This window comes from Dromiciops gliroides, chromosome 1, assembly GCF_019393635.1.
Source record: "Dromiciops gliroides isolate mDroGli1 chromosome 1, mDroGli1.pri, whole genome shotgun sequence".
NCBI lineage: Eukaryota > Metazoa > Chordata > Mammalia > Microbiotheria > Microbiotheriidae > Dromiciops > Dromiciops gliroides.
The window spans coordinates 33180792-33199019 of NC_057861.1; the positions used below are offsets into that span (position 1 = coordinate 33180792).

The window sequence follows — 18228 nt, forward strand, 5'->3', positions numbered from 1 at the left end:
TATTAATTAATAATGTTAATAATTATCCATAATGTCATTAATAATAATCATAGTAAGAGACTGACCACGGCGAACACGAGGCCCAAGTGGGAGGCACCCACTCCATCTCCTGAAGATCTCTCAGAAATGAAAGAAAAGCAGTCGTCAATTCTGATATATATCAGTGAGAAAAATAGGATTCATTTTATTTCTTAAATCAATTTATACACAATATTTACCGGATAAAATCATTCCTGTGTAATTATTGTGGGAAAACCACCTCCTCACGCCCAAATCTTCGTTGTGATGATGTTTTTCCTGGCAGCCCGGCATTCAGTCCTCAGGAGTGAATCTACACTTCAGACAATCACAACCACAGACCAGGAGCCAGTAGAAAAGCCCCCCACCAAGGTGGGTGTCCCCTTCCCTTTTTACCTGCCCCTCTGTCAGTGTGACTGATGTTGGGGTAGGGAAGCTTGGAAGCTGTCTTCCTTTTTTTTTTTTTTTTGGATCAACAATACAGAAAATATGCACATTTCCACATCAAAGCCATTTGTTTTCCTGTGTTTCAGAAAATCATTAAGCAGATAATAGACAGACTGTATCTTCAGGTGTGTTACGATTCTGTTCCTGAAGAATTTATGAATCAAAGTATTGTTTTCTTTCTCAGAAATACAAAAGGTAGGCATGTTTCAATTTGTTTCTGACATCGCTACAAAATGCTCGCAGAATTGAAAAGGTTATATTCATTAAGAACATTCTTAGGTGAACTTTTGTCTCTTAGCAGTCAAACTGGATATTGTGTGTCAATTCGCTTATTAATTTTATTCTTTCTCCTTAGGCTCCCAGGTCCTTCTCATTGCCTCTATTTCCTGTCTTGTCCCTTCTTAAGCCATTATGATCTGCTTTCCATTACTGCCATTTCCCTGTAGCTATTGTTTCATAGGTTTTCCCACCCTCCAAATTCAACAATATTTTGTTAGTCTTTATTCTCGTTGACCTGCCTTTGACAGTGTTACCCATCTATCCCTTGAAACTCACCTCCTGTGCCCTCTATGAATCGGTAGTTTCTCAGCCGCCCCCTTACAGCAGTATGCTTGGAAATCTTTAACAACAAATTCCTCCCCCCCACCCACATAAAAAAACTATGATTATACATGCACATACATAACTTTGTTATACATTTTACTGACATAAAGGATGTGTAGCACACAATTTATACATAACAATAAAATATTCAAAACTCTTGATTGTAAATTCCATATAACCAACTGATTCCTGAAGAATGCTTGCTTTGATTTTTGCCAAACTCTTGTATCCAAAGCCAACCTATGGGGGCAGCTAGGTGGTGCAGTGGATAGAGCACAGGCCCTGGATTCAGGAGTACCTGAGTTCAAATCCGGCCCTGGATTCAGGAGTACCTGAGTTCAAATCCGGCCCCAGACACTTAACAATTACTAGCTGTGTGACCTTGGGCAAGTCACTTAACCCTAATTGCCTCACAAAAAACAAACAAACAAACAAACAAAAAAACACAAAAAACAAAGCCAACCTATGGTTGTGATTTAGTCATGATTTGGCAAATGGAGTTACCTCCCCATCTCCAACCTCTTTCTAATAGATTTATTGTCATTCAATCTGATATGTGATCTACTGTTAAACTATTTCTCACTCTTATGTAAATTATATTAAACTGAAGCCTCTTTTAGCTTCAGCTGATTGTAGTGGTGTTAGCCATCTTTCTTAGTTTTTTGTATAGTTGGAGGTGTGAAAAAATAATGGGATTTGGCAGATACTCAAAGACTCACCTGGAGATTAATCTAAACTGATTGAATTAAGTGAGAGTGATTGACTTTGCTGATTAGCCTACTTCAAGTTAATTAGATTATAACCACACCTGGCTAGCCCTTAAGGAGGTATTGTTCTCAGACGGTAAGGACTTTGAACTCAACTCTAGACCACCTTCAAGTCCAGTGAAACAATGGATTTGGATGATGCCAACCAATCAGCTTGAAGCAGTGTGTAAGGACCGCCTCTGCTCCAGATCTATAAAAAGCTTCCACAGTCAGTTTAAGGGGAGTTTGTGGTTGAAGCAGGCTCGTGGTAGAGGACTTGAGGAAGAACCCGACCAGGCTGGAACTCTAGGCTAGATAGGCCTTTTCTTAATTTTCTGAACTCCACATGAATACCTGGTATGCTTTAATAAATGCTTAATGTCCAAAGACTGGTGCTAAAGCTTCTAATTTAAGGCAACCACATATTTAGATTTTAAACATCACAGAGAGATTAGAGCATTGTCTGATTCTCCATAATTATACACAAATCCCCCAAAACATTCAAATCAATTTCACATTTTAAATTTTCACTTAAATGATAACACTTCCCCCACCCACCCCCAATAGTTATCTATGGTGATGTTAGTTCTTTTTTTTTTTTTTTTTTAGTGAGGCAATTGGGGTTAAGTGACTTGCCCAGGGTCACACAGCTAGTAAGTGTTAAGTGTCTGAGGCCGGATTTGAACTCAGGTACTCCTGAATCCAGGGTTGGTGCTTTATCCACTGCGACACCTGGCTGCCCCTGACGTTAGTTCTTAATAAGGCCAAGTAGGCTGTTCTAATAAATCAAAATAATTAAAAATGCTTTTATTGTTGTTTCCACTCAACAAAAAAGATGTACTTTTGTGGGTCAAATTATATTTTCTAGCAACATCAGTAGGAAGAGCATTAAATTCATTATTTTTTATAAAATGCAATGTCTTTAAACTTGGCCAACTTAATTGAATCTTCAACTTGAGATTCATGCTTTTCAATACCAGTCTTTAAATTTTCCAAAACTCATTAGGTGTGTTTGATTAATTGTTGCAATCTCCCAGCCTAACTGAAGAGACAACAGGCAAACAACTATGTACGGACAAATTACATAGAGGGTAAATTGGAGAAAACCAACAGAGGGAAACCACTAGTATTAAGGGGAACTGGGAAAGGTCCCCCATAGAAGGTGGAATTTTAGCTATGTCTTTCTAAAACTTTTACAATGTGTAGGATGGTTCCAGGCTCATATCAGTTGCCAAGTTAACACTTTTTTACAAAATAAAGTTTGATAAATGCATGTGTGTTTACAGATACCTAGGATCTCAGAAGGTTCCAACTCGAGACTAAAAAAAAATCCCTTTTACCTGGGCCCTGAAAGGTTCGTCCAGTCTTGGCTCGAGGAGAGGTGCCCACTGCCTCCCAAAGCCACCCAGGGCACTTTGGAATGTCTCTCATTGTCAGAAATCTTTTCCTTACGGGAAAGCTAAATTTCACAACATCTACCCCCTGCTCCTCTCTCTGCCTTTGGAGGAGAGCAAGTAAAACAAGTCCATTCCCTCTTTTAGGAGATGGCCCTGCTTGGAGATAGTGCCGGCGCATTCCCCAAATGTGCCCTGATTCTTCAGGATAAACAAGGGCTTCCTCTGTGCTCTTCACAGGACATAAGTTAGAGGCAGCTGGGTGGTACAGTGGGTAGAGCTCTGGACCTAGAGTCAGGAAGACCTGAGTTCAGATCCCTCATTAGACACTAACTTTGTGTCCCTGGGCAAATGACTTAATCATTGGCTGCCTCAGTTTCTTCATCTGCAAAATAATAGTACTTAGCACCCAGGGTGCTTGTGAGGATCAAATGAGATAATATTTGAAAAGTACTTAGCACTGTATGCCTGGCACATAGTAGGTGTTTGATAAATGCTTGTTCCCTTCCCCTTCCCTTCACCATCCCAGTTGTCCTCTTGTGGACTCTTTCTAGCCTTCCTAAAACGTGGCTCCTGGAAATATATGTGGTTTGACCAGTGGGTGTCTCGTGGGACCACCACCTCCCTGCTTCTGAGCCTCTTTTTTTTCTTTTTCTTTTTGGCAGGGCAATGACTTGCCCAGGGTCACACAGCTAGTAAGTGTTAAGTGTCTGAGGCCAGATTTGAACTCAGGTCCTCCTGAATCCAGGACTGGTGCTCTATCCACTGTGCCACCTAGCTACCCCTTCCTGAGCTTCTTTTACTGTTGTATGATTTTTAAAAATAGTTCTCTGCTTTCAATGATGTAGGGACAGCACCCTCTCTACCATGCTCTAGCCTAAGGTCTCGTGAACATTAAGAGCCTACTATGTGCCAGGGGCTGAGAATACAAAGCCCCAAATGGAATAGCTCCTGCCCTCATGCAGCCTATGTTTTGTGGGTGGGAAACAACAAATCTATAGAAGTAGATAAAAACATACAAAGGAAATAGAAAATAAATTTTGGGGTGACACCACCAGCAATTGGGAGGACCAGCGTAGACTTCATGTAGTTTGGGGCGTCTGCTGGGCAAAGGGGAAGAGGGAGGTCATTTCAGTCATGGTAAGGTAAGATTTGAACGTGGGTTTTCTAATTGTGAGACCAGCCCTACACCTATCACACCATGCTGCCTCTCTCGATAATTGTTGCTCTTGTTAAAAGTTCATCAATCATCCTTTTAATAACATGCGTTAGATTTTCTCCAGGAATCAAAGTCAGTTTATGGGCTTACAGGCCATAGACACGAGTTACCTAATGTAATTACCGAAGGGGAAAAAAGGAACCAGAGATGTTATTTCAGTGATGACTTTGTCCCCCAAACTAGGAATTTATCAAACTGTTCTTGACACCCCCAGCTGGTCTCTGTCCCTGTTTTTCATTTCATTTGCATTCACCCCAAACCTTTATTTTGGATAATTATGTGGTGCTCAGCCTGTTTTCCTCATGTGTGAACCTGCTAACTAGTAGCAGAGCCAGAGTTTTATTCTCCGAATCTGAGTGTGTTTAGAAAATCCTGGCCCCTGTTACCCTTACCCTTTCAGATTATGATGCAGTTCTTTAGAAAGGAGAAAAAGAGAACCGTTATGGTGGAAATGTTAGTTATTTATCATTCTTTTAAAATGTCTCATTTAAAAAAAAAATCTGTCCCATTCAGAGACTATTAATGAAGCTAACGATATGAATGAAGCCATGGAACTCATGCCAGAAAGACTGGAGTATGGGGTCCTGAATGGGCACATTCTACACTTGCTTAAGGATATTTTGCTTCATGTAAGTATGGATGAAGAGTCTCCCACTACTGTTTTCCAATTTTTATTTTATTTTTTAATGGTGTGATATTGTAATGGGATAGGATTTTCTTTTTTAGATAATCAGGGTGAAGTGACTTGCCCAGGGTCACACAGTTAGTAAGTGTCTGAGGGCATATTTGAACTCAGGTCCTTCTGACTTCATGGCCAGCACTCTATCCAAGCATATCCCCATATATAATTTTTTTAGAAGGATTCATCACCATTGAATCTTCTGTGATACTCCAGGCATTGCCACAGTCTGGGACCTTAGCTGAGGTTAGTCATTCCTTTCCCATTCTTCCTTCTGGAAATGCCTTCAGCTATGGCTGTTTCAACCACGTACCAGGCTGAAAGATTGTCTTCCAGATCCTTTTGGGATCCTTGGCTTGTCACTCATTGACTGACATCCCTTCCCTAGCAAGTTCCAGACTTTTAAAATCTGTTAGCTTCATTCCAGCCCCAGTGTTACTTGCAACCCCTCTTTCTTTGTCTCTGAATCTCTTTTCCACAACCAGCCAATACTAACCGTATTGGGCCCTTCCAGCTCTGTTACATGTTAATCTGTGTCACATACTCTACGTTCAAGCTGAACTGGCTCACGTCCTATTTCATAGTAGAAATCCTGTTCTCTCTATTGCACTTTTACTTAAGAGTTCCAGCTCCCCATATGTCACAGATTATCTCCACCCCCTCTCTGGCTGTCACTACAACTTCAGACTCATGAGCTGTGTTGGACAAGGCGATTCACATCCACATTGGTCTTCCCCGGTTGAGAGTACATACAGAACTCATTGTGGCAAGTGACACTATCCTTCTGTTTGGCCAAGGACAAAATCTTGGCAGACACCCTTGCTCTGGGGGTTCTCTGTTTCTCTTCCACTTCTCAGCCAGATGCCTTGAGAAAGCTGCCCACAACTGGTACTTCCACTTCTCCTTCCATAGTTGTTCAACTCTCTGCAACCTGGCTTCCAACCCTGTCATTCCACTAACATTGCTCCCCAAAGTGACCAACGATCTCTTAATATTGTTACCCAATAGAGATCATTGTGGCTGACTTTCTCTTGATGTCCTTACTGCCCTCTCTATCCCCCTTTATAGTGGGTGGAAAAAAAAAGCCAAGGGCCCTTGGCACAAAGAGGCCTGTCCTTTCAGAGATAAAGAGATAAACTCAGGAGGCTTAATCTAGGCAATATTCCCAGTGCCATGTGACTTTCTCTGAAAAGCTAAAAAAAAGAACTTTAAGAAATGCATACTTTGTGAACAGAATTCATAAGAGGCTTTGAGCTCCCAGGCAACCTGATAATCTTCTAGCCAGATGAATTTAGTTCAGTCAGATCCTGGAGCTCAGGATGGCTTGTAGCATTCTTTGTTGCCTGGGTGGCTTCAGGCCTGCTTGCAGGTTGGCTGGCCTCCTTGGCATGCTTCCTCTCCCTAGTCCTGGCTCTACCACTTCAAAGTTTGCTTGCTTGAGTTTTTGTTGGCTTTCCTGGTAAGGGAAGCCTGTCTTTGCTGGCATCTGGCTTTTTTTGTTTTGTTTTTTTAGTGAGGCAATTGGGCTAGTAAGTGTTAAGTGTCTGGGGCCGGATTTGAACTCAGGTACTCCTGACTCCAGGGCCAGTGCTCTATCCACTGCGCCACCTAGCTGCCCCTATTTTAAAAAATGTGAATTATTTTTATTTATTTTGTTGGATATTTCCCAATTACATGTAAAAGAATTTTATAACAATCATTTAAAATTTTTTGAGTTCCAAATTCACTCTCTTCTGTCCCTGCCCCCTTCTTATGAAGCCAAGAAACTTGATGTTGATGATACTTGTGAAATGTATATAAATATATAAAACATCTTTCTAGATAACTGACTCTGTGTGTGTGTGTGTGTGTGTGTGTGTGTGTGTGTGTGGAGGGGGAGGGGTTTCTGTGTGAGCAAGCGCTCCCTCACGGTTCTGGACTGGATGGAGAAGCTGACTTCTGCTCTTTTTTGGTTTTCTTTATCTTTGGTCTTTCTGGGGTTCCTTTTACTTACTTGCTGGGGTTTCTGTAGGAAATCTGGGCTTCTCAAGGACCTTTCTTGTTGACTCTAGTGGATCCTGCCAAGCGGGAAAGGTTTCAAGGATGGGCCAGGTGAGACAACCAAATGTCAGTTTTCCTCAGCCAGTCTAGTTGCTTCAACAGCTCCCAACACAGGCTACCAAGTCTTAAGGTTTGGTTATAATCCATAGACTGGAGGGAATGGCCACCACACCTGTGGAGTCACAGATCCTTGAGGAACCATATTGGAGGAAGAGCTCCTTGGGTTAAATTGGTACTTTATAGTTTAGGATAATCTTCAGGCGTTATTTCCATTAGATCACTTCTCTGATCCATGAATGTCCAGTGACTTCTGTTGCTTAAGATCAGGACTTTCCCGACGGGTGCCAGCACCTGGCCCAGTGCCTGGCACATGGTAGGATCTTAATAAGTGCTTGTTGATTGTTCGCTTAGATGGCTCACCCTTACCTCTTTATTTTTTCTTTCTTCCCAGGACCGTGTTCCGCTCATGCTCATTCAGTCCCCTTATTGTCCCCAGTAATCTGGAGTTAATCCCCCATCTGTGGCTTTGCTCACACCATTCCTTCCAACCAGCACAATTGATCTCCTTTCTGACTAAGACTCAATTCGGAGCTCACCTTCCTCAAAAGGGAATGACGGGGGGGGGGGGGGAGAAGAGAAATTGGAACACAAAGTTTTTAAAAAATTGATGTTAAAATTTTGTTTTTACATATATTTTGGAAAATAAAATTCTATTCAAAAAAAGAAACAGGTAAGCTGAAAAAAAAAAGCCTTCCCTGATTAACATCTCTGCCCAAGGCTCACCTGACTACCCCCACCCCCCCAAACATTTATTATTCAACTTGGCTGTATACCAAATTGTTTTGTAGTTCTTAGGCTGCTTCATGTTTTCTGTTTCCTTTTGGCCAGTCAGCAATCATATGTTAAGTGCTGGGGATTCAAAGCAAAAACAAAAAGGACTGCCCATCCTAATGGAGAGACAGTATACTTTTTTTTTTTTTTTTTGGCGAGGCAGTTGGGGTTAAATGACTGGCCCAGGGTCACACAGCTAGTGTCAAGTGTCTGAGGCCAGATTTGAACTCAGATCCTCCTGACTCCAGGTCCGGTGCTCTATCCACCGCACCACCTAGCTGCCCAACCAAGGTACTTTTTAGAGCCTGTACATCCAGATTAGATAGAAACAACATCAGAGGGGGAGGTATTAGTGGCTGAGGAAACTGAGAAAAGTCTACTGCAGAAGATGGGAGGTGAGGAAGGAAGCCCAGGATGTTAAGCAGTGGAGGAGAGGAGACAGAACACCTGGCATGGGAGGAAGTCTGTACAAAGGCTGAGAGGTGGGAGATGGAGGGTCCTCTGTGAGGCAAGTAGACCATAAAGTGCCTGAAGATGAGGAATCATGTGTAGGAAGGGTGGGAAGTTAGGAAGAGCCCAGGGTACGCGGAACTTTAAATACCCCCAAAGAGGAGGTTATACTTTATCTGAAAGTTAATAGGAATCCACTCAGGTTTGTTGAGAAGTAGAGGGTGACCTTTTGGCAGCTGTATCAAGTATGGATTAAAGTGGAGGGAGACTTGAGGCAGAAAGATGAGCTAGAAGATTACAGCACTGAGTATACTTGGGAGGTAGGTGCTCCATGGATAAAGAGTGTTGGAGTCACAGGAATTCACAAAATCTCACTCACTGTGAACTGTGTGTCACTTTAGTGCTCTGTGCCTCAGCTTCTCCATCCATAAAATGATGGGGTTGGATTCAGTGACCTCTGAGGTCCCTGTAGCCTATGGAAGAACTGTTTGTTGTCCTGAGGGTGGCACGATCCTTTTTTCTTAAAATTCTTAATCACAGCCCAATTTCTTTCAAATCTGGTGCTAACTTTGGGTAGTTCATTTATAGTTGTGTTTTCATTTATTTCTTATTTATCTATTATTCTTATTTCATAAGATCATAGATTTAGACTTGGAAAAGATCATAGAGGAATCTGGTCTAATATCTCTCCTTTTACAGATGAGGAAATTGAGGCTCAGAGGTGAAGTGACCAGCCCAAACCCCACATAGTCAGTGGGACTTCACAACTCAGGGGTCTCTGACTCGAGGCTCACTCTTTATTCCCCATGCCCCCAAAGCTTCCTACTTAACAGAAGGACTTAAAACTGGGGGTAATAATTGAAGACCAGAAATAGTTGAGAATGACACTGTGTAACATGCTTAATCAATTGACATTTCAGGTGTTTATGCCAGCTCTCTCCTTTAATCAACACAAGGGGGATCTTTCAATGTTACCCATGATTCCAGGAGATGTGACACCTTCGGAATTTGGAAATGTTGAAAAGCTGCCAGGGGAAGCAGTAGAATACCACAGTATTCAGCTAATCCGGGATGAGTTCCTAATGAACATGCAGAAATTCACCAACAATATTCGGAGAACTATACAGCAACTTGAAGGTGAAGGAAGTGTGCATATGTGTGTGTGTGTGTGTGTGTGTGTGTGTTTCTTCACTGGTTAAAAATGAATGAACTAGGGAGCAGCTAGGTGGCGCAGTGGATAAAGCACTGTCCCTGGATTCCAGAGGACCTGAGGTCAAATGTGGCCTCAGACACTTGGCACTTATTAGCTGTGTGACCCTGGACAAGTCACTTAACTCTCATCGCCCTGCAGAAACAAAACAAAAAAAGGAATGAACTATCTGTGACAAATTAGCTCAGGAGTATTCACAATTAGGTCTGTGGGAATCATTCCTCTTCCTTTAAGGCATTTCTTTTGGTTGAGGTTTTATGGATCTCTTTTGTTTTTACATTACATTCATTTCAGAATATATCTCTCCCCACTCTCCTGTAAAATGCTACATATGTAAGAAAATAAGAAAGAGAATTCCCCCAACCCCCAACTCTCAGAAACTAACCAACACATTTAGTAAATTTGGCAGCATATGCAACATTCTATACCCACTGACCCCATACCTCTGCAAAGATGGGAGGGAAATAGCTTCAGGCTGGGCATTCTATCTACTGTGCCACCTATTACAGCAATGTAAATGGAAAGAAGAATTTTTTAATTGAATACCATAAAATCATAATGTCCCAGATTGATAACTAAAGAAAAAATATGAAAAAGAAAAGAATGGGGCACTAGGTGGCGCAGTGGATAAAGCACCAGCCCAGGATTCAGGAGGACCTGAGTTCAAATGTGGCCTCAGACACTTGACGCTTACTAGCTGTGTGACCCTGGGCAAGTCACTTAACCCTCATTGCCTCCCCCCCCCCCAAAGAGTTTCTGCCCTCACGGAGCTTACAGTCTAATAGGGGAAGAAAACAGCCAAAAGGAATCTGAAAAGCTGGCCGGAGGTGGGGGGAGTTCCTTACACTGATGAAATCACATGTCCTGAAGATCTTACCCTAAATCTAGGTATACTGCTCAGATCTCTCTCTTGAATTCTGATCCCATATCTCCAACAGTCCGCTGACATATTCACCTGAATGCCCCATAATGACTTCAAATTCAGCCTGTCTAAAACAGTATTCATTATACCTCTCTAAGATTTCTTATTTTCCTTTGCTGCTCAGTTCAGGTGTTATCTCTATGCGTTCTTTCCCAACTAACCTTACTCCCCCCCAATGGAAAAAAATATATTTTATTGAGTTTAAAAAAATTTTCACCTCTGTTTCCCCATCTATCCTTTCCCCTTCCCCTTCCAGAGAACCATCCTTTCAGCAGCCCTGAGATCCTGGGCTTCTAGCCCTGATGGTGCTGGAAATGAAAAGAATAGAAATGAAAGAATCCAAGCAGATGGTATCCCAGAGTTCACCAGCTTGACTTTGTGGGATTGTGTGTGTTGGAGAATTCTGGGAGGGAGAAGATGGAGAAGGAGAGTTCATTTTCCAGCTTGTGTCATCTATCTGGGTGGGCAGGCTTGAGTAGCACATCCAGGGTCTGCATACCTACTCCTCTGCTCCCTCCTGCTGACACTTGGGTAGCCTTCTGCTGCTGGAGGGAGCAACCAGGGCCATAGAGACCACCAAGAACCAAGCAGAACCCCAGGTGAGACTGCAAAAGCTGCACTGGGACATCTTTCTTTCCTCCCTGTCTCTGCTCCAGTTGGGGTGACACAGCTCCCCATTAACTGTCAGGCTCATTTGGATTCTGTCTCTCTTCGCTTCTCATGAAGGGTAGGCATTGGAATGCCTCTGAAGCTAGCTGTACATTTTATTCCCCTTTATATCAAAGGAAAATCAGTGGCAACTAAACCTTTGTCTGGTTCACACCAGACAAAGTGGCCATGCAAGTAAAGATTAGGGGAGAGGTTTGGAGCGCTCCAGACTGTCCCTGCTTCAGTGCTGACAAGACTTAAGGGGAAGAATAAATCAACACTTCACTTAGAAGTTTCCAACTCTATGAAGGCATGTTGAAATCATGCCCCTACTCAATATAAGCTTCTATACACAGAGCCCACCATCAGAGAGAGAGAACGATATGAGAAGATTTGATACCATGCCACACTATATGATGTAATAATGTAATCTAACATCACATCGCATCAACCTCATATAGCATAATTAATACTACTAATGGGGCAGCTAGGTGGCACAGTGGATAGAGCACTGGCCCTGGATTCAGGAGGACCTGAGTTTTAATCCGACCTCAGACACTTAACACTTACTAGCTGTGTGACCCTAGGCAAGTCACTTAACCCCAATTGCCTCACCAAAAAAAAATACTACTAAGGAGTCTGTGACACAAAAAAGGTTGAAGTTAAATTATACATATAATATATATGAATTATATATGTATAAATTCATCCTTACTCCTATATATATAAAATTTGTATACATGCTATGCATGTCACATATGTGTTATATATATAATATATAATGTTATATTATACATAATAAAATTCAATGCACACACCCCTAGACCAGGGATTCTTAATGTTTTTTATATCATGGACCCCTCTTGCAGTCTGGTAAACTCATTTTCAGAATAAAATTTTTGAGTGCATAAAGTAAAAGACAGTATTACAAAAGAAACCAATTGAAACACAGTTCTCAAAATACCTAAAAAATGGACCCCAGGTTAAGAACCTCTGTCCTAGACCTAGTAAGAACAAGCCAGCCAAGGTCAGGAACAGGTGATTGTACTTGCCACAGGCGGGACGTGGCTGCTGCACACATCTGAGCTTAGACTTGGTGTCTTTTGGGGGGAAGGGAGCTTATAGACCCCTGGGCTGCAGCCCTTTATGTTGTGGGACAAGGGAACCTATGATCCTCTTGTATTCTTTACCAGTGACATTCATTCCCTGTAAAATGCTACATATGTAAGAAAATAAGAAAGAGAATTCCCCCAACCCCCAACTCTCAGAAACTAACCAACACATTTAGTAAATTTGGCAGCATATGCAACATTCTATACCCACTGACCCCATACCTCTGCAAAGATGGGAGGGAAATGCTTTTTCATATTTTTTCTTTAGTTATCAATCTGGGACATTATGATTTTATGGTATTCAATTAAAAAATTCTTCTTTCCATTTACATTGCTGTAATAGGTGGCACAGTAGATAGAATGCCCAGCCTGAAGCTATGAAGACTCATCTCCCTGAGTTCAAATCCTCAGATTTGCCTAACCCTGTTTGCCTCAGTTTCCTCATTTGTAAAATGAGTTGGGGAAGAAAATGGCAAACTGCTCTAGTATCTTTTTCCAGAATATCAGGGCAATTTTCCCTGAAAATCTCTTGGAAGATGATGTCCAAGCTCTTTTTTTGATCATGGTTTTCAGGTAGTCCAATGATTTTCGAATGATCTCTCCTAGATCTATTTCCCAGGTCAGTTGTTTTTCCAAGAAGATATTTCACATTGCCCTCTATTTTTTTATTCATTTGGATTTGCTTTATTGTGTCTTGGTTTCTCAAAAAGTCACTAGCTTCCATTTGTTCAATCCACTCACTCCAGTGTCTCTGCCAAGAAAACTCCAAATGGGACCATGAAGAGTCAGACACAACTGAACAACAAAATCATTGTATCTGTTATTTTCTTGGTTCTACTTTAGTTTTTCTTAGTTTATATAAGTCTTCTCATGCTTCTCTGTATTCTTCATATTCATCATGTCTTACAGTGCACTAATACATCATTACATTTATATAGCACAGCTTGTTTAGCCATTCCCCACCAAAGATGGGTTTCTACTTGGTTTCTGGTTCTATTAACAACCTCTCCTGCCTTTCTTCTCCCTGCCTGTTAATGGGTCTCCTCAGATTTTTTTAAACTTACCTCTTCTTTGCCACATTCACTCACCATAGAGTATTATATTTATCTGTGTACCTGTTCTGTCCCTCCCAGTAGAATGTAAACTTTTGGAGAACTGAGGACCACTTAATTCTTGTCTTTGATCCCCACCGTAGCACTTAGCTTATGTGGCACAGTGGTTAGAGCAATAGCAGTGGAGTCAGGAGGACCCGAGTTCAAATTTGGCCTCAGACACTTGACACCACTAGCTGTGTGACCATGGGCAAATCACTCAACCCTGATTGCCTTAAACATCTGATGTATATCTTTTTTTTTTCTTTTTTCTTTTTTTGTTTTTGGTGGGGCAATGAGGGTTAAGTGACTTGCCCAAGGTCACACAGCTAGTAAGTGTCAAGTGTCTGAGGCCAGATTTGAACTCAGGTCCTCCTGAATCCAGGGCTGGTGCTTTATCCACTGAGCCACCTAGCTGCCCCCGATCTGATGTATATCTTACCACCGGATCCAGATGGCTCTGGGAGGAGTGAGGCTGATGACTCTTCACAGCCCTCCCTCACTTAAATCCAATTCACTGCAAGTCATGACATCACCTCTTGATGTCATGGTCCTCTTCAAGAACAAAGAACAACCAACAATTAATCTTTATTAAGTTGATTTAACTCACAGGTGAAGCTATGGTCTTTTAAGTGTAAATCATTTTGTGGTTAACCCAGAAACAGTTTTTTTTTTTTTTTGTGAGGCAATTGGGGTTAAGTGACTTACCCAGGGTCACACAACTAAGTGTTAAGTGTCTGAGGTCGGATTTGAACTCAGGTCCTCCGGACTCCAGGGCCAATGCTCTATCCACTGTGCCACCTAGCTGCCCAACCCAGAAACACTTTAAATAAGAAAACCATTTTTCACCCAGAAAGACAAAACAAATTTACACAAGAACTTTTCTCCTCTCTCTCAGTCAATCCTTATCATGCTTATCTTTGGGTAGGGGCAGGTGTGGCCTTGTAGATGTTTAACAACCAGCTCTCCTAAAAACAAAACTCACACAGGACACACTTTTCATCTGCATATTAGCATTTCCCCCATCACTTCTTTAGGTCTAGACAATCCACAATACAATAGATTGAGTCCTGATTTGTATTTTCTCAGGTTCTGGTTTAAATGCTCTCAGTGAACATTTAACAATTGGCTCCAGTCCCTTCAGGTTGACTCCAGCACATCGAAGAAAAGGTCATACAGTTAGAGCTGGCAGGAGCTGGAGAGACTGTCTAGTGTAACACCTTTATTTTATAAGTGGGGAAACTGAGGCACAGAGAATTAAGTGACTTTCCCAGGGTCACACAGCTCATAAGTATCTAAGGTCTATGTGGGGCTGTAGGGGATTGGGGTATTCATGACTCTGAGGCTAATTAACACCTTATCCACCACTTTATGAACTCCAAGTCAATTAAGTCTCAGTTCCTGTTCTCTTTTTTCCTAACGCCATGGCTTTCCCTGATTTTCCCCCCAATAGGAGAAATTAAGTTGGAGATGCCGGTGATTAGTCTGGACAGGGAAGTGTGGGAGATTGCTGCGGACCCAGATGCAGTGGATTGCCTGGAGCAATGTGTGATCAACTGGCTGAATCAGATTTCCACAGCCATAGAGGGACAGTTAAAAAAGACGCCTCAGGTGATGTCCTGAATGTTTTCTGAGAAGCAGCTCTTAGCCTACTGAGTGTCTAAAGTGGGAATTGAACCCTGACTCTCCTTTCCCTATATCACACTGCCTCTTGAACTCAGATTAAATCTGCCTTTGTTGCCATTATAGGACTAAGAGAGGCAGCTGGGGCAGCAAAGTAGATAGAGACCCGAGTTCAAATCCTGCCTCAGACACTTAACTAACTCTATGACCCTGGCCAAGTCGCTTCAACTTTGTTTGCTTCAGTTTCCTCCTCTGTAAAAGGGGGATAATACCTGTACCTCCCAACCTCCCAGGGTTGTTGTCGTTGTGAGGGTCAAGTGAGATGATTGTTAAATGCTTAGCCCAATGCCAGGCACATAATAGGTACTCTATAAATGGTTATTTCCTTCCCTGAGAGTGGGCATCCTTCCCGTCACGTGACTGCTTCCCTTCTCTGCTTTCTCTCTGGCACGAGCACTTCGGTGTTGTAGCCACCATCAAAGCTTTGTAGGATGGGATTCTTTTTTTTGTTTGCTCATTCTTCCAGCCTACTTCCTGTCTTGGGCTTTGCTGTGAGGTCTGGGCTCTGCTGCACTGGGGGCCGACTGAGGAGGGAAAAGGGTTTGGTCGCCAGCCCTTGGTGGTGTACAGGAGAGAGGAGGCATGGTTCATACTCCAGGAGCAGAGACAGGTCTCCATTCCAGCTTTGCTCCAGAGGGCAGTAACGGGGCAGAAATCCCAGGCCACATAGCTCCTCCTTGTCATCCCTTGGGAATTTATTTTTGTTTCCATTTTTAGGAATTTGTTCCTGAGAGCTTACCTTTTCCCTACTCTCCCTAGATCTTTCCTTTCTGACTGGCAGGAGGAGCTTGTTTTTGGATATCTTCTCTGCTCTTGTCCTTAGGGTAATGGCCCATTGGCAGAAATAGAATTCTGGAGGGAAAGAACAGCAACCTTCAGTGCTCTGCACGAGCAGACCAAGCTGCCAATAGTGAGAAAAGTCATGGACGTCATCAAGGAGGCTGACTCCATGCTTGTCGCCAACCTGCAGCCTGTCCTGAATGACTTGTACAAGTATCACGTGGAAGCTTCTGACAATGTTCGCTTCCTTTCCACTGTTGAGCGCCATTTCAAGGTATGATGTGACATTACTGATGTCTCCACCACCTGGGGCACCCAACTTTGACACCATTATTGTTGCTGCTGTTAATAACAGCAACAGCATGATCTCATTTGAGGAAGCTGGGTGGTGCAGTGGGTAGGGCGCTGATCCTGGAGTCCAAGGACCTGAGATCAAAACCAATCTCAGGTACTCTCTGGATATATGACCCTGGGCAAGACTGCTGTCTGCCTCAATTTCCCCCTATGTAAAATGGGAATAATAGTACCTACCTCACAGGTTTGTTGTAAGGATCAAATGGTGCAATACATGTAAGCTTAAAGCTATCTATAAATGCTATTATATAAAAGTTATATTACATATTAATATCTTATATGTTTAAATTATATTATGTATTAACATATTATATATATATATATATATATATATATATATATATATAAATGCTGTTATGTTAGTCACTTGAGCCTCATAACCACCTTCTAAGGAAGGAACTGAAGGTGTTAATCATTTTGGCTACTTTCCTGCTGAAAGGTATAGTGATTTGTCCAGGGTCACACTCCAAGGATGAAGTTGAGTCCTGATGTTTTTGGTTTCTGCCCTAATGCTGGGCTACTGTGCCCCACGACCTCTGAGAATATTCCGACACTGGTTCTATCCACCCCTGTGATGTCTTATCACAAGGATTACACTTTGTTTTGGGCACAGACAACGCCATGGGGTTGTTGAAGCTTTTTGAGGGTGTGGATGACAGGATGTATAGCAGGTAGGACCACTAAGGTACTTGGAAGAATGTGCTAACCTGAAGTGCTTTAAAAAAATCATTCATGACTTTTGTTAGCTTCACATAACCTTTGTTCCTGAATGCACCTTGCCCTCCTCCTCCCCAGGTGCTTTTAAAGCTGCTACCATAAGCCCTTGGGATCCTCTCCTCAGAGTTGGAAGAGACCACTGAAGTCATCTAGGCCAGTTCCCTTATTCGACAGATAAAGAAACTGAGGCTCAGAGAATGGAGTTGGCCCAGGTTTCAGAAGAATACATAGCAGCGTCACTCTGTGGCATTATAGAGGCAGTGTGATAGAACTGGAGGAGTATAGAACCTCCCGGGTCACTCAGGGTCTCAAGGTGGGCGAGTCACTTTACCCTGTGGTAATTATGAACAGGGCATATGCCAAGCTGCCCTCCTTCATGTTGGCTGACCCCAGGTGCTAGCTCAGAGCTTGGGTCTTTGGGGACGATGAGCCCCAACATGTGATTTTACCCGGAAGGGCATAATAAAGTGACCCCTCTGTTGGCCCCAATAGACCTTGAAAAAGGGAGAGGGTTCAACGTCCAAGCTCCTGCCCCTCTCAGTAGTTGCTCTTATTGGATTTGGGGGCTCATCCAGCAATACAGTTTTGTGTAAGCCTTCTTTAAACCCCAGTTACACTTCCATGGTTTCAGCTTCCTAATCTATAAAATGAGAGTTTTGAACTAACTGATTAATTTTAATGTGAAGCACATTTATCAAAAGTGTCTAAAATGGGCAAAAACCCGTGTTAGGTGTTGAGGGGGATTCAGCGATGAGGAGGGTGAGGAATCGCTGATGATTTTCTGTGAATACACTTTTTATTACTAAGAAAGAACAATGAAGCTTGATCATTCACTCTCCCATTTGAACTTCTTAGATTCTAAAATGGAAAGACTTAGTCACTAGAATCCCATGAACAAAATTTTCAACTTTCCTAAATGTTTATTTGTGTAGAATTTAACCCACGGAGTTGGATTCGGCATTATTTTGGAAACAATTCCTTCAATGATGAGCGCGCTGAGGATGGTGTGGATTATCTCCAGGCACTATAATAAAGACGAACGGATGATCCCCCTTATGGAGCGAATTGCCTGGGAGATCGCAGAGAGGGTGTGCCGAGTTGTGAACTTGCGTACTTTGTTCAAGTAAGCGGTACTGCAGTGGTTCTCAGAGGGCACGGGGTGGATGCCATTGACCTCCTTTTGTTTGATTTCCAAATGCTGTAAAGAATGGAGTAGGGGTAGCTAGGTGGCACAGTGGATGGAGCACTGGCCCTGAATTCAGGGGGACCTGAGTTCAAATCTGG

General features: G+C 42.5%; 1 protein-coding gene across 1 annotated transcript in view; it reads left to right on the forward strand.

Moving 5' to 3' along the window:
- DNAH10 (dynein axonemal heavy chain 10) overlaps nucleotides 1–18228 on the forward strand; it is a 139153-nt gene that overhangs the window by 10527 nt on the left and 110398 nt on the right. Inside the window, exons 3-9 of the mRNA XM_043979641.1 lie at nucleotides 305–390; nucleotides 552–660; nucleotides 4941–5056; nucleotides 9348–9564; nucleotides 14864–15021; nucleotides 15917–16147; nucleotides 17877–18067. Coding sequence (XP_043835576.1) covers nucleotides 305–390; nucleotides 552–660; nucleotides 4941–5056; nucleotides 9348–9564; nucleotides 14864–15021; nucleotides 15917–16147; nucleotides 17877–18067 — 1108 coding nt within the window. The remainder of the gene's footprint in view (nucleotides 1–304; nucleotides 391–551; nucleotides 661–4940; nucleotides 5057–9347; nucleotides 9565–14863; nucleotides 15022–15916; nucleotides 16148–17876; nucleotides 18068–18228) is intronic.